The 17,151-nt window shown below is 40.3% G+C and overlaps 1 protein-coding gene across 2 annotated transcripts in view; it reads left to right on the forward strand.

The window, feature by feature from the left end:
* The window catches only part of LOC139712652 (ATP-dependent translocase ABCB1-like), a 69,916-nt gene that overhangs the window by 25,165 nt on the left and 27,600 nt on the right, over nt 1-17,151 (forward strand). For both annotated transcript variants that reach the window (XM_071624460.1, XM_071624459.1), the window contains exons 6-7: nt 5,046-5,122; nt 15,699-15,793. In XM_071624460.1, coding sequence (XP_071480561.1) covers nt 5,046-5,122; nt 15,699-15,793 — 172 coding nt within the window. The remainder of the gene's footprint in view (nt 1-5,045; nt 5,123-15,698; nt 15,794-17,151) is intronic.

Here is a 17,151-nt window from a genome sequence, read left to right on the forward strand (position 1 = left end):
AATATTTCACTCAAAGTGTGCACCAGATCGTTGAATTTCAATTCAAAATATGCAAAATCTCTCGTGCTTGGGAGGGGGTATCCCCCTCCCAAACCCTCCCCCTCTGTGCCTCTTTCCCTAGCCAAGTACACTTTTTAGATTTTTTTTAAATTCTGAATAATTCTGAGTGCACAAGACTTATCACTTATATTCCGAAAACTGAAGGTTCCCTCATGTATCTTAAGGGGAATTTCCCCTTTTAATCGACCCTTTCCTCCCTCAGCCCCCCCCCCAAAAAAAAAATCAGTTTTTTTTTTTTTTTGGTGATTTATCAAATGTTGATTCCATCAAATATGCGTATACAAGATATCTCAATTTCAACCTTAAAAAGATAAAAGCTCCATCGGAAGGGAAGGGTGGAGATAACACTCGCCCACGCCTTCTCCCTGCTCGCCCCCCCCCCCCCCGCCATGCAAAGAAGTAGACTGTGGCTATACCCAGATCGCTTTATTTCAATTCTAAAAACGCAAAAGCTCCGCGAGCGGGAAGGGGAATCCCCCTTCCCCTAAGCTCTATACCTCACTAGACTTCATACATACGCACAGATGGTGCACATGCGGAATAAGAGCTAAATTCCGTGATTTTAACACTTCGATGAAAAAGTATTCCACCAAAAATTTGCACCAGATCGCTGAATTTCAGGTCTGAAAACGCAAAATCACCTTCGTGTGGGAGGGGATATGCCCCTATATCTACACCCTCGTGTGCATGCTTTTTCTGTTTGATTGCTGAACAGACAGCGTTCATGATATTCAGTGTAAGAATCAATACAAGAAGACTAGTGTATTTAAATTATACCATTTTATTGGCAAATTGTTCAATAATAATCTACACTAAAATATACTGCTACCTTAAACAAGTGGGACTGTTTCACGTCGATGAAACACGCAAAAACATGCATCAAATTGCACCATTTGCAACATCAAAATGCAAAAAGTTCTCGCCGTGGGAGGGGGGACACCCCCCTCGCTCGCTCCGCTCGCTCGGGTTCAGTCGCGTTCATAATATTCAGTGAAAAGAATTAATACAAGAAGTGTATTTGAATTATACCATTTTATAGGCAAATTGTTCAATGATAATCTACACTAAAATATACTGCTACCTTAAACAAGTGGGACTGTTTCACGTCGATAAAACGCGCAAAAACATGCATCAAATTGCACCATTTGCAACATCAAAATGCAAAAAGTTCTTACTGTGAGAGGGGGGACACCCCCCTCCCCAAACCCTCCCCTCCCCCCCTCGCTCGCTCCGCTCGCTCGGGTTCAGTCGCGTTCATGATATTCAGTGAAAAGAATTAATACAACAAGTGTATCTAAATTATACCATTTTATAGGCAAATTGTTCAATAATAATCTACACTAAAATATACTGCTACCTTAAACAAGTGGGACTGTTTCACGTCGATAAAACGCGCAAAAACATGCATCAAATTGCACCATTTGCAACATCAAAATGCAAAAAGTTCTTACTGTGGGAGGGGGGACACCCCCCTCCCACACCCTCCCCCCCCCCCCCTCGCTCGCTCCGCTCGCTCGGGTTCAGTCGCGTTCATGATATTCAGTGAAAAGAATTAATACAACAAGTGTATCTAAATTATACCATTTTATAGGCAAATTGTTCATTAATAATCTACACTAAAATTATACTGCTACCTTAAACAAGTGGGAATATTTCACGTCGATAAAACGCGCCAAAAACATGCATCAAATTGCACCATTTGCAACATCAAAATGCAAAAAGTTCTTACCGTGGGAGAGGGGACACCCCCCCCTCCCACACCCTCCCCTCCCCCCTCGCTCGCTCCGCTCGCTCGGGTTCAGTCGCGTTCATGATATTCAGTGAAGAGAATTAATACAACAAGTGTATCTAAATTATACCATTTTATAGGCAAATTGTTCAATAATAATCTACACTGAAATATACTGCTACCTTAAACAAGTGGGACTGTTTCACGTCGATAAAACGCGCAAAAACATGCATCAAATTGCACCATTTGCAACATCAAAATGCAAAAAGTTCTTACTGTGGGAGGGGGGACACCCCCTTCCCACACCCTCCCCTACCCCCTCGCTCGCTCCGCTCGCTAGGGTGCAGTCGCGTTCATGATATTCAGTGAAAAGAATTAATACAACAAGTGTATCTAAATCATACCATTTTATAGGCAATTGTTCAATAATAATCTACATCAAAATAAACAGCTACCATAAACAAGTGGGACTGTTTCACGTCGATAAAACGCGCAAAAACATGCATCAAATTGCACCATTTACAACATCAAAATGCAAAAAGTTCTTACTGTGGGAGGGGGGACACCCCCCTCCCACACCCTCTCCTACCCTCTCGCTCGCTCCGCTCGCTCGGGTTCAGTCGCGTTCATGATATTCAGTGAAAAGAATCAATACAAGAAGTGTATCTAAATTATACCATTTTATAGGCAAATTGTTCAATAATAATCTACATCAAAATAAACTGCTACCATAAACAAGTGGGACTGTTTCACGTCGATAAAACGCGCAAAAACATGCATCAAATTGCACCATTTACAACATCAAAATGCAAAAAGTTCTTACCGTGGGAGGGGGGACACCCCCCTCCCACACCCTCCCCCCCTCGCTCGCTCCGCTCGCTCGGGCTCGGTCGCTTCGCTCCCTCGCACACTAACCGCCCCCCCTAAGATGAAATCCTGGCTACGCCGTTGATTCAGTTAGGCCTCATTTGGTATTATGCAGTGGCCAGTAGAATGTGGCGATCACGAACTGCGTGTGAATTGTCTGAAGTAGGGTCGAATTTTTCCCGAGACCGAGTTAGTCTGGAGCCTTCTGGAATAAAAGTCGGTTTTCCTACTATTATTATTTTTCTCAAAATACTCCAAACTGACTCATCATACCGGCAAACCGCGACAGCCAGGTAAGTTTCTTAGTGGACTCTTTCGATATATTGCAAGAAAAAATGAAATGGTGCTAGACGGGTTCTCAAGCACTTACCGAAAGTTAGTTTTCACTTTAAAATGTTATTTTCAGCTAATTCATTGTACAAGTAAAAGCATGTTCTCATAACACCTCCTGATGCATTTTAAGTGGATTCTATAGTCAGTATTGAAATACATTGAATAGATTCGAGTGGGTGCAATATTGGGTCTTCGGGAAAAAAATATCCAGAAATTTGAAATCGTCAGGAGAGAAGCCCGTTTGTGGCTTATCCAAATGTTGTACACTTTTGCTCTCTCATTACTACACCACTGCAGTTGGACACTTCCGGCACACAAGTATTAATGAACGTATACTATACTCACACACGAGCACGCACACACTCATACACACACACACACACTGCATTATTCGAAATGGAGGAGAGAGAGAGAGAGAGAGAGAGAGAGATTTTCCAAAGACGCGGGAATGGTACTCAAGGATGATATAATCACTGTGAACACTGACCCCATTAAGATCATTTATAAACAAAACGACAGCCTCGTGACAACGCAGTTGGTAAAGAAATAAAATGAAATACAGGCTGTATGTCGGAGACTAGGACCTATGTCGAAAGCGCCATATTTACCGTGGTGAGGCCATAATTGTTGCGTAATGCCTAGCAAGCTTGTCCTGATTATCATGCTCCTTAAAGTACATCTCATAGACGTCCAGTTTGCGACGGGTCATTAGGCTCAAGTCGCACGGACTACATGTACTTAGAAAATTAAAGGGAACACTGCATAATATCGCTTAGTGAGTTTCCTTCCAAAAATATTTAGATTTGATCTTCATCTGTTCAGTTTGAATTGATATAAATATTACATATTATTCTTAGACAGTCATTTTTTTTTTTTTGCAGGGAATAGAAAATCTACAACCTTGATTTCTTGAAAAAATCGTTATTGAAAAAAAATTACAACAATAATAAAATTAGTGGCTGGTACGTCTGGCACACCTAATTATTTTAGCTGTTACTTACATCTGTTTAGAATAGGTGTTTCGAGGGTTAATGTTGCTTGTGTGTCTTGTGAACAGTACCATCAAATATGAATACTGTCCAAGAAATCAATCACGTTTAATTCATAACCGAGTTAAAGGACAAGTTCACCCTCATAAACATAAGGATTGAGAGAATGTAGCAATATTAGTAGAACACGTCATTGAAAGTTTGAGGAAAATCAGACAATCCGTTCAAAAGTTATGAATTTTTGAAGTTTTTGTGCAGTAACCGCTGGATGAGAAGACTACTGCAGTGTATGAATAACTTAGATGTCACATGCGTACAACAATATAAGGAAAATATAAAGAGAATTTCACAAAATTCCATCTTTTGAAAAAAGTACATATTCCCTTGACTCGTTACCGACATAATATGTTAGGGGTAATATTATTCCCCCTGCCTTTAGAAAGAGGCAAGTCAAGTGCTCTTTTATTATGCGAAAAAAGTGAAAATATGTTGAATTTTCTTTACATTTTCTTTATACTGTTGTACGCATATGACTCACAAGCTGTAGTAGTCTCCTCATCCAGCGGTTCCAACACAAAAATTTTAAAAATTCATAACTTTTGCATCGATTGTCCAATTTTCCTCAAACTTTCACTGATGTGTTCTACTAATATTGCTGCATTCTCTCAATCCTTATGTTTATGAAGGTGAACTTGCCTTTAAGTGATTCATCTTTTTTTTCACAAGTTCAAATAAACTATAGAGAAAATAGTATTCATACAAGAAGTCATTATGACAATTCCCTCACCTTTGACCCTTTGACATGCGTCCTACATGAACTTCCGTTTTCCTCACCTCATCTGTTGTCTATAAAGAGTTGTCTCCGTGGGTCTCTTTGCAGAAGTTTCTTTTCGCGGAGCTGCCAATCTCTCCACGATTTTGAAATTGTCCCTTGCTCATTTTCCAGAGATGTATGCAACACACAAGTAGACCGGGAGTAGCAGTGAAATCTTACCATGAATATTCATGACATGATTGATTGCATAATGGTTCTCCATTATGACGTCTTCTCTTCCCTGCCCATTCAGCGACATGGAGAGAGTGAAGGAAGGACTCGGGGACAAGATTGCCATCAGCTTGCAATACACAGCCCTCTTTTTATCTGGTAAGTCAAATGTACATATTAAAGGACAAGTTCACCTTCATAAACATAAAGATTGAGAGAATGTAGCAATATTAGTAGAACATATCATTGAAAGTTTGAGGAAAATCGGACAATCCGTTCAAAAGTTATGAATTTTTGAAGTTTTTGTGCAGTAACCGCTGGATGAGAAGACTACTGCAGTGTATGAATAACTTAGATGTCACATGCATACAACAATATAAGGAAAATATAAAGAGAATTTCACAAAATTTCATCTTATGAAAAAAGTTCACATTCCCCCGACTCGTTACCGACAAATGTTATGGGTAATATTATTCCCCCTGCCTTTAGAAAGAGCCAAGTCAAGTGCTCTTTTATTATGTGAAAAAAGTGAAAATATGTTGAATTTTCTTTATATTTTCTTTATACTGTTGTACGCATATGACTCACAAGCTTTAGTAGTCTCCTCATCCAGCGGTTCCAACACAAAAATTTTAAAAATTCATAACTTTTGCATCGATTGTCCAATTTTCCTCAAACTTTCACTGATGTGTTCTACTAACATTGTTGCATTCTCTCAATCCTTATGTTTATGAAGGTGAACTTGTCCTTTAATTTCAACTCAGGGTACACCTTTTGATAGGCAGTGATCTCTAAACCCGTTCCATATTGAATTCTGAAATCCCAATAGAGCTGACACACAGGCCACCAGGTCACAGTAAGAGGTTGTTGGATAACTCATTGGCTCATTCACGCTGTACGCGAGAGTGAAGCCACCACGCCGCCATCTTTATAGACTGATACAAGTCACACTCTATATAGGCCCTATGGGGACTTGTATGCATTTTCTAGCAGACTATCACCAAGATCCCGTGATGTCGTGAGTGTATCTTGCGATGTGCGTGGTAAGATCACTGGCGTAGCCAGGGGGGGGGCGATGGGGGCGATCGCCCCCCCTAAGATTTGGACCGGGGATTTGGGAGGCGGAAAAAAAAAATGCGTGTATACTGTATGCATGCACATGAAGCGGGTCTCCTTTGCAACCTTTCATCAAATAAGATATTTTTTTGAATATTTCACTCAAAGTGTGCACCAGATCGTTGAATTTCAATTCAAAATATTCAAAATCTCTCGTGCTTGGGAGGGGGATACCCCCCTCCCAAACCCTCCCCCTCTGTGCGTCTTTCCCTAGCTTAGTACACTTTTTAGATTTACAAAAAATTATGAATAACTCTGAGTGCACAAGACTTATCACTTATATTCCGAAAACTCAAGGTTCCCTCATGTATATGGGGTATTTCCCCTTTTAATCGACCCTTTCCTCCCTCAGCCCCCCCCCCCATCAGTTTGTGTGTGTGTGTGTGTGTGTGTGTGTGTGTGTGATTTCCCAAATGTTGATTCCATCAAATATGCGTAGACGAGATATCTCAATTTCAACCTTAAAAAGGCAAAAGCTCCAAGGGTGGGGAAGGGTGGGGAAGGGTGGGGATTACACTCGCCCACGCCTTCTCCCTGCTCGCCCGCCCCTCCCCCCCCCCCCTTCCGCCATGCATAGAAGTAGACTGTGGCTATACCCAGATCGCTGTATTTCAATTCTATTATAAGAACGCAAAAGCTCCGCGAGCGGGAGGAGGAATCCCCCTTCCCCTAAGCTCTACCTCACTAGACTTTATACATACACACAGATGGTGCACATTCGGAATAAGAGCTAAATTCCGTGATTTTATCACTTCGATGAAAAAGTATTGCACCAAAAATTTGCAACAGATCGCTGAATTTCAGGTCTGAAAACGCAAAATCACCTTCGTGTGGGAGGGGATATGCCCCCATCTACACCCTCGTGTGATTGCTTTTTCTGTTTGACTGCTGAACAGACAGTGTTCATGATATTCAGTGTAAGAATTAATACAAGAAGATTATTTAAATGATACCATTTTATAGGCAAATTGTTCAATAATAATCTACACTAAAATATACTGCAACTTTAAACAAGTGGGACTGTTTCAACTCGTTAAAACACGCAAAACCATGCATCAAATTGCACCATTTGGAACATCAAAATGCAAAAAGTTCTCACCGTGGGAGGGGAGACACCCCCTCCCACACCTTCCCCTCCCCTCCCCTCCCCCTTCGCTCTCTCCGCTCTCTCGGGTTCAGTCGCGTTCATGATATTCAGTGAAAAGAATTAATATAAGAAGTGTATTTAAATCATACCATTATTATAGGCAAATTGTTCAATGATAATATACATCAAAATATACTGAACCTTAAACAGGTGGGTCTGTTTCAGCTCGTTAAAACACGCAAAAACATGCATCAAATTGCACCATTTGCAACATCAAAATGCAAAAAGTTCTCACCGTGGAGGGGGACACCCCCTCATACACCCTTCCCTCCCCCCTCGCTCGCTCCGCTCGATCGGGTTCAGTCGCGTTCAAGATATTCAGTGAAAAGAAGTAATACAAAAAGTGTATTTAAATTGTACCATATTATAGGCAAATTGTTCAATGATAATCTACATCAAAATATACTGCAACCTTAAACAAGTGGGACTGTTTCAACTCGTTAAAACACGCAAAAACATGCATCAAATTGCACCATTTGCAAAATCAAAATGCAAAAAGTTCTCACCGTGGGAGGGGGACACCCCCCTCCCACACCCTCCCCTCCCCCTTCACTCGCTCCGCTCGATCGGGTTCAGTCGCGTTCAAGATATTCAGTGAAAAGAAGTAATACAAGAAGTGTATTTAACTTATACCATTTTATAGGCAAATTGTTGAATAATAATCTACACTAAAATATACTGCTACCTTAAACAAGTGGGACTGTTTCACGTCGATAAAACGCGCAAAAACATGCATCTAATTGCACCATTTGCAACATCAAAATGCAAAAAGTTCTCACCTTGGGAGGGGGACACACCCTCCCCTACCCCCTCGCTCGCTCCGCTCGCTCGGGTTCAGTCGCGTTCATGATAGTCAGTGAAAAGAAACAATACAAGAAGTGTATTTAAATTGTACCATATTATAGGCAAATTGTTCAATGATAATCTACATCAAAATATACTGCAACCTTAAACAAGTGGGACTGTTTCAACTCGTTAAAACACGCAAAAAAATGCATCAAATTGCACCATTTGCAACATCAAAATGCAAAAAGTTCTCACCGTGGGAGGGGGGACACCCCCCTCCCACACCCTCCCCTCCCCCTTCACTCGCTCTGCTCGCTCGGATTCAGTCGCGTTCATGATATTCAGTGAAAAGAATTAATACAAGAAGTGTATTTAACTTATACCATTTTATAGGCAAATTGTTCAATAATAATCTATATCAAAATAAACTGGTACCTTAAACAAGTGGGACTGTTTCACGTCGATAAAACGCGCAAAAACATGCATCAAATTGCACCATTTGCAACATCAAAATGCAAAAAGTTCTTACCGTGGGAGGGGGGAAACCCCCTCCCACACCCTCCCCTCCCCCTTCACTCGCTCCGCTCTCTCGGGTTCAGTCGCGTTCATGATATTCAGTGAAAAGAATTAATACAAGAAGCATATTTAAATTGTAGCATTTTATAGGAAAATTGTTCAATGATAATCTACATCAAAATATACTGCTACCTTAAACAAGTGGGACTGTTTCACGTCGATAAAACGCGCAAAAACATGCATCAAATTGCACCATTTACAACATCAAAATGCAAAAAGTTCTCACCGTGGGAGGGGGGACACCCCCCTCCCACACCCTCCCCCCCCCCTCGCTCGCTCCGCTCGCTCGGGCTCCGTCGCTTCGCTCCCTCGCAGACTTACCGCCCCCCCTAAGATGAAATCCTGGCTACGCCGTTGGGTAAGATGGCGGACGGTGCTGTGGCTTCAAAGCGATTGGCCTATGAGATATGCAGGGATTAGGTCATAATGTCGGAGCGCGCGCTCTTTCTCCCGCTCATTGGTGCTGGCAGTCAGTGGGCCACTGAACGAACAAACTAAGCACTGAGGAGCAGCTCCTGAGGAGATTGAGCTGAAGTTATGGATTCTTGTAGGTGGTGGGAAAAGCGCTGTCATCTGCGGGACGCAGCTCCGAAGAAACCAGTGCAATTTCTGTTACCGAGGAACCCATGACTTCTCCATTGGCTCGGAACGGCGCATGGTGTATTTGTTTTATATTTACATATCGATAGTAAAATTTCTTGAAATGAATAATGTTTCTGTATTGCAACGCAGACGATCAGTGTATCGCGGTGGTCTATTAGGCCGATGCCAACTGCTAATTATCACATTGCACACGCCATAGATGAAAAAAAAAATGATCCATCGTATCGGTAACGCATATTTTCTTCATTAAATCTTTGTTTACAACATTATCAGCATCATAGCAACATTATGTTCCGTAACTTTATGGTGTCATGTTGGTCAGTCGTCAAAAAAGATTTCATTAACGAGGGATATACTGACAAATACATAGGGCCTATCATCGATATTAATGATTATCATCTTCAATATTCTCGTCACGTGATCACACTTTAAATAGTCTCTTGCATTAGTAGGGTCAGTCACACAAGGGTTACTACGCCGGGAACACTGCCTATTGTCACCATTATACCACCAAATTAATGACGGGATGCCGGGTTGCGTCCAGGACGAATAGTCAATGTGAAGGAATGTTAAAAGTCCTGTTTACCTTTGGGAGCAGTGATTTGAAAAATGTTCAAGATATCACTTTACATATCACTATACATAATGTGTAGGTCAGTTGTATCACAAAATATCCTTCCATATAAAGTTTTTGCAATAAATCCTAAAATATAAGGAGATATCAATATCTTCTCATTAAACCATAACTGTAGACGGTATAGTCTGGAAGCATTTTTATTATAAACTAACAGTAATTGTTCACATTTTGTAAATTTAATGATCCTTATCGTCGATTATACTGGTTCAAATTTTTATATTGGTGGTTTCTATCCCTAACTCACATTAAAACTATTTTGAAGCACTAATGCTGGGTTTTTGTTTCATCTGCAAAGGTAAATTATGCCTTTAATGATACAAGAATAAGAATGAGACGGTGGGCTTGTGTGGCGTGTATGCTATTCCTCCTCCGGTAAGCTGTTATGGGACAGGCCGTGTTTATGCTACATCAGTCAGTTCCTGTCATAAATCAGGAGCAACCAGATCATTAGTGGGCCAAAAAGGCGAGGTATATGTTGAGACAGTGGAAAGGGCGAGCTGCCGCGGGATGCCCGGCAAAGCGCCTCATTTCAGCGTTTACATGCAAATATCATTTTGAAATACGACCGGTCTCGCTTCGGCGCGTATATGCTTCAATCACGTGGTCCCAAGACGGCTTGACAAGTACACCTTAAAATCGGTATTTATTATAGGATTAACTTTCTTCCTTTGTTTTGTTAATGTTTTTTTTTAATTACATCGTATTGATGACTTGGGAAGCGAAATAGGACATGGCGACTTAGACGAGGCTATCGGTGATAAAGATAATGGTTGCAAATGGCAACACAAATGGCGGAAGTAAGTTTCTATGTCTGCTGCATACACCAGTGAAAGCGGTCTGTTCAGAATTCTACCATGCCACGTAGAATCTAGTTACCTCCTTGGTAGAATCCAGAATCTTTACACATGTACCTCGCCTTTTCCCTCCTCAAAATATAAAAAAGGAGAAAAAACAAACGAACGCCACAAATCAATATTCCCGGTTCTCCCTGTTAAAACCGTGTGATACATCGCGGCATCCCAACGGAGCTGTAAAATGGCGACGTTCAGCACATGACGTGTTTGCTTACCCCCGTCACTTAAATTGAGTCATGATCAGCATCAGTAACAACATCAACAACATCAAAGGCTAAGTCTTGGGAATAGCTTTGTGACTTTTACCGGCGTGACTTGTAGGAGCATACTATTTACACATGCTTAGCGCCAAACAAAATGTTTGAAAAAGGCGCGGGCTGATGGCTGTAGTTTTTCGAATTCCTTCCATTCTGGTCTGTTTACCCCTGGCGACCTCACGTCTGACACAGGTCGGAACCTTTTTGTATGACTATTTAGTCCCTCCTTCAGTGCTTTCTTTTTGGACGATGCTTTCCTTTCGTCTCACCGTCTCTACTTATTCTATCTCTATGACTAGCACTAGCACACATTTAGGGTTGGTTGGTTGTCTTTTTTACATTTCTCATTGGCTAATTGCTTTAGATTCAACATTGTGACGCGTGGTTTACTGACCTCGCTTCGCTGAACGCCGATTTCAGCAACCATATTTGGATAATGGCCGTGTTCACGCCACACACTTTATTGATCTGCATGAAATCATTCGATTGTCAGAAGCAGAGTTTCCGAATCTAACGCATATCCCTCCGCCGCTGGGTCAGCCACCACTCGCGGATTATTACATATAGTATAAAATCACTGTTCTGACAAAACTCAAAGACTTTTATCTCAAGTTGAATTATTGTTCAAAGTTTGTGCTGAGAGGGATATTATATTCAGTGATGTACATGTAGTGGATATCAATAAGTAAAAAAAATACTATTCGTAAAAACGTAACAATTTTGTGCGTTTTATAGATTGTGAATATTTCGATCTCTTGTGTATCACAATCATAATATGTAACTTTTTGATAATTCATTTGTAAAGAGAGTGTAAAGACTATCATAACTTTTCAAGTTCATGATGCTGTCTATAAGGTTACCTATGTGGGGCTGAAATTAGAGACAGATAAACCATTCTAACAGCATGATAGAAAAAAAAATGTGTAAGAAACAGAGTTGAAAAACAGACAGCACTGAAACAGAACTGTACTTAGGAGTGAGACATGTCACACACAATATTTGTCATCATGTTCCCAGTCTATGACTGGAAGTGGCTAACGGCTTTCCCAATTGCTTTGTTTATGTTTCGGCTAAACACGCCCATTATAATATAAAAGCACGAAGGATGTGCGCCGTTGCCCGGCATTTCGCCTCTAGTAATGGTAATAGCTTGTGCACGTGACGTTTACCGCTCTTTGATCCTCAATGATGTCATCGGGAGGCGGGGTGCATAATTGGATTCAAAGGAATAATGAAGAGAATTGTATAGAGCATCCTCTACCCCCCCCCCCTACAAGTTGCGCAACGTGTCTGCAATCCATATGGGGCATGTAACTCTTATCTCGTAAATGTGGTCAGACAGGGAGAATTAATGACGGAGCTATTCAAATAAGGTGATTTTTATCGACAAAGACAATGAGACAATGTAGAAAATATGTGACGGAAATGTTCACCTGTCTCATTTTTATGATGCGAATCTAACCTGATCGCAGATAGTAAATGCGTTGATTGTGTTGTTGCTGTCGTTTGGAGAGCATGGGTCCAAAGTTCCAACATTCATGTTGAGTCTTTCTGTTTGGTGATGTACTTCTCGTTCCCCCTTTCGATAGTATCGCTTTTTCTTCATGTGCAGTGAAGACGAGGAGGAAGAAGACATGTAGCTCTTTATACCTTTGATCATTTTGGTTCTTGGTTATAGTTAGAAGACCTCCAGAAACATGCAACAGTGGAGTATCACAGTAAAATGTACAACAGATTATGAACGCAGGTGTAGGCCTATACTACTTATGATGTTATGAAGTAAATAAACAAAAACCACCACAAACAGACATATAATCACAGTGGCGGATCCAGAGGGGGGCGCAACCGGCGCACGCCCCCCTTTATTTTTCGTAAAAAACAAAAGAAATAAAAAGAAAAACAATGAAATGAAACCCGGAAGTGACACCAGAAATATTAGTCACGCCCCCCCTTTACAGAATTCCTGGATCCGCCCCTGTAATCACATCTAGCATGCGTATGTAAATTCATTAAAATTGAATTGAAAGTAATGTGTGCGTTTGAATGATACATCAATGATTTAAGAGACGTAACATGTGTTCTAGGCCTCCTTTGACTGAACAGAGCATAATATTCAAATTCAGTCCGATTCCAATATGAATAATCCACCTGCGTATCAACCATTCGCATAGCCCCTTTCTTAAAATACTTGCTCTATGGTAAAGGGCGGAGCTTTGCCCCTAGCGCATGCGGCATTAAATTATCGAGAAACCATATTAAGTATCAGAGAAATCTTCGCCAGAGACATGCACGTATGATTACTATGAATATGAATGGCGAACGCGGGTGCATGACCTTATATGGTGAGAAGTATAGCCTCGCTACTGTCGTGTTTACTCTGTTGTGTCTTAGTGTGTGCCAAGGTGTAATGTGTGTGTTACAATGGTTGTATAATATACATATCATATTTTGTATGATGTCGCAGCACTTGGCGTGTTCTGTGTGCAGACCTCTCTTCTTTCTTCTCTCCTTTTCCTTTCCCGTCTATTGTTCTTCGTAGACTTGTATATTGTTACCGTCTTCTCTCCTCTCGGTACTGTTTCGCGTCCAACAGTGTATATGCGTGTGGGTAATTGAATGTGTGTACGAATGTATTGTCCTTGTCATATTTCCCCGGTACACGTGGTTCAATGAACAGTGTCCGGGCACTATAGCATTGGTATTCTATATTTTTTTCCCGACCTGTGTATCTCAAAATAACTACATGTATATTGTTATAGAATAGTATATCATTCACTCATTATTTATCTAGCGATCCACGTCCGACAAGCTTTGCTTTTTAGTGGATCACTATTTTCCATGATCGAATTTATTTTCCGCTCGCCCACGTAGTATTTGTACAGTGTTCCTCTTTATTATTGTACATATATGTTGTTCTATAATTTGTCTCGTATATTACATGAATCTTTTGCAAGCGTTTGAACAATATCATTTAATGACATGTATACATTGTACTATGTTTTTGATTTTCGTTGATTGGAAATAAACTATGATTGAATTGAATTGATTGAATTGAATTGTATGGGTGACTATAGGAGAGAAATTTTGTGAGAACGTGGACGTGTGTGTGTGTGTGTTTGTTTGTGTTTGTTATGGTGATGTGTGTGTGTGTGTGTGTGTGTGTGTGTGTCGGGGGGGGGGGTATTCAATGATCTAATCATTTGTATATCATATAAAAGAACAAAAGGAAGACAATTTCAAATCGAGATCATTGTCGTTGTTTTGATTATTTATGCGGCATTTCGTATTACAACTCCACGACATGTTTTAAAGCACATCAAGTACGGGTATATATAGGTATTGTAAGGCTGTGCAGTACAAAGTCCTCTGGTGCTGAGTATTTTGGTCAACCTAGCAGAGCGTGCAAAACATCTGTCATCATTATGCACTGGTACTCTATGCGTTGTGTCAAAGTGGTTGTATACGAACGCGAACGATACCAATTGTCTCTGCGTATCACCAGTAAAATTCGTTTCTTGCCACATGGTCTGGTTATGCACCATGCAACAAAGAAATAGTCATTTCAGGAGTTAAAAAAGAACCTTTGCAACTATTCCTTATACATGCTGAAAACAACAAGCAAAGGATGTTCCAAAAATGTATATAAAATGGAGAAAGATGGAGCGCATGTGTAATATAAGGGTAAGATATAATTTACCTCTCAGGACCAACCAACTGAGCTTAGAAACTCATTTGGCCTTGATACTGAAAAGGTTCGTCTCTATTTTCCCAGCTGCGCAGGTTGCCTCCTATTCGCCGATAGAGGTCTCACTCCTCTTATTTTGCAAAGAAATAATAATAATAATAATGATAATAATAATAATGATACTACTACTACTACTACTACTACTACTACTACTACTACTACTAATAATAATAATGATAATAATAATTATAATGATAATATTCAGGTTCCGGGATAAAACTTGACGTGACATTGATCTCCAAGAAACATTACTTGTTATGACAAAACATAATAATGATAATCATATTTTATGGTAGTGATTATAATAACATTGCTATTATTGCCATGATAATGATAATAATGATGATTATGATGATAATGGTTATGCTGAAAATGATGAGCATCATCACTATTATTACCATCATCATCATCATCATCATCGTCGTCGTCGTCGTCAGTATGAAAGTCAAGAACAGTTCGGTGTGAAATTGTTGGGCAAAATGTCATGATAAATGAGGTAAAAACTTTTCAAATACAATATTTTGACTTATCTTGGTTTTCCGCTGGTTTTGTTATGACCTTCTTTACGACAGCATTTTTCACTTCATGACACTTTTATCTCCGATATCTTATCTTCTGATAGTTTACCTCGGGTATTTTTTTTTTTTCAACATCTTCACCTGACATTTGACCTCTGGCATCTCAAACTTTGACACTCCTTTCTGACATTGACTACCGCTACCACATCGATCGCTTGCAATATTTTGCTTGGCAACAAATTTTCGAGATTCGCTGATTTCTATCGAGGCTAATATATATGAAAAGTTATTTCTTATAGCTTAAATCTTGCGCGAGGCAAGACAAAGTCATGAACATGAACAGTTGTAGATCATGTAAACTGAATTATAAGTAATTAGATGCATTTATTACAAAAACACGTGAATTGTTTAGCTCATCTTTTAGCGGTCTTATTCTAGAGAATTACTATCAGTTCATTTGACTGCATTGGTGAACTGATTTTCTTCTTCTGTATAGGGTTCGGGATTGCATTCTGGAAGAGCTGGGAGTTGACGCTCGTACTCATCGCTCTGACGCCCTTGCTCGCAGTTGCCGGTGGCTTCATGTCTTACGTAAGTTCCGTCGCACTTCCAGTCAGCTTGCTCCCTCCCTCACCTTACGTATTGTGCGTTGGTCAGACACAAATCTCTATGCGAAAGAGCAGTGAAATTTATGATTATGGTCAAGGAAGGGTTATTAGGTCATCAACCCTTAGAAGCTGTCAAAGCTTCTGCGTGCTGTTATTTCATATCTGTCCAACAAACCTTATTGCATGTCTTGGCAAAAATTCAAAGAAGGAGTATAATCACCGAAGCAAATACTTTATATTTCAATTGTATAGATATTTGTATTGTGTTATATAATTTATATACACAATGTATATCAATATGAATGTATACAGTTGTGTGTATTTACGTAATTATCACTTTGTCTTCATTATATGAAACACTGGGTGCAAATCATGAATCAAAATCATGAATCTAAATCTTAGGTCTGTCAGCCTTTCGTAATAAAATTGAATACATGTACAGGATACACTATCCTAAAAAATTGCGACGCGGTTTTCGAATGTGACGTTCAATGATGTCCAGGGTAAATGTGATTGAGAAGGAGCAGAGAGTATACAAGGATCAATTGCTTTAAAATTGTGAGCTGCCTACGTCGTTTCATCTTTGCTGGGAACCCAGTGTTAAAGGGACAAGGGTCTTAAGTCTGCAACAGGTGGATTATTGGATTCGAATCCTGTAGATACGGCGAATTCATCGCCCCCACAGAGCAGTTTTTATACCCCCGCCAAACGAAGTTTGAAGGGGGTATATAGGAATCAGCGGACGGTCGGGCGGTCGGGCGGTCGGTCGGGCGGTCGGGCGGTCGGGCGGTCGGTCCGTTGCAAATCTTGCGTCGCGAACTACTTCCTCAGTTTTCAACCGATTCCCATAAAACTTGGCACAGATGTGTGCCTTGGGTTGTAGATGTGCAAGACGTATTTTTTGACAGTACCCAAAAGTACGTTGCCATGGTAACGGCATATTATGGGCAAAAATGGGTACAAATCTTGCGTCGCGAACTCCTCCCACAGTTTTTGATCAATTTTTATGAAATTAGGTACAGATGTTCATCTGAATATGTTAATGTGCAAGACACATATTTCCGCAGTGGCAAAAAGTGCGTTGCCATGGTAACGGCATGTTATTGGTAAAATATAGGGCAAAATGCTTCATGGCAAAACTGCTTCATCAGTGTTCTTCCAATTCTCATGGAATTCATATTGAATGTTTGTCTTAGGATATAGGTCAGCGTGACACATTTCTTGACAGTGACAAAAAGTATGTTGTCATGGTAACAGCTCACATATTATGAGCCAAAATGATGGAAAATTTTGTGTTGCAAACTACTTCCTCAGTTTTTGCCCAATTTCCATGAAACTTGG

This window comes from Diadema antillarum, unplaced genomic scaffold, assembly GCF_040938485.1.
Source record: "Diadema antillarum isolate AM-2024a unplaced genomic scaffold, OU_Dant_1.0 seq00001836_RagTag, whole genome shotgun sequence".
NCBI classification, from domain to species: Eukaryota; Metazoa; Echinodermata; class Echinoidea; order Diadematoida; family Diadematidae; genus Diadema; species Diadema antillarum.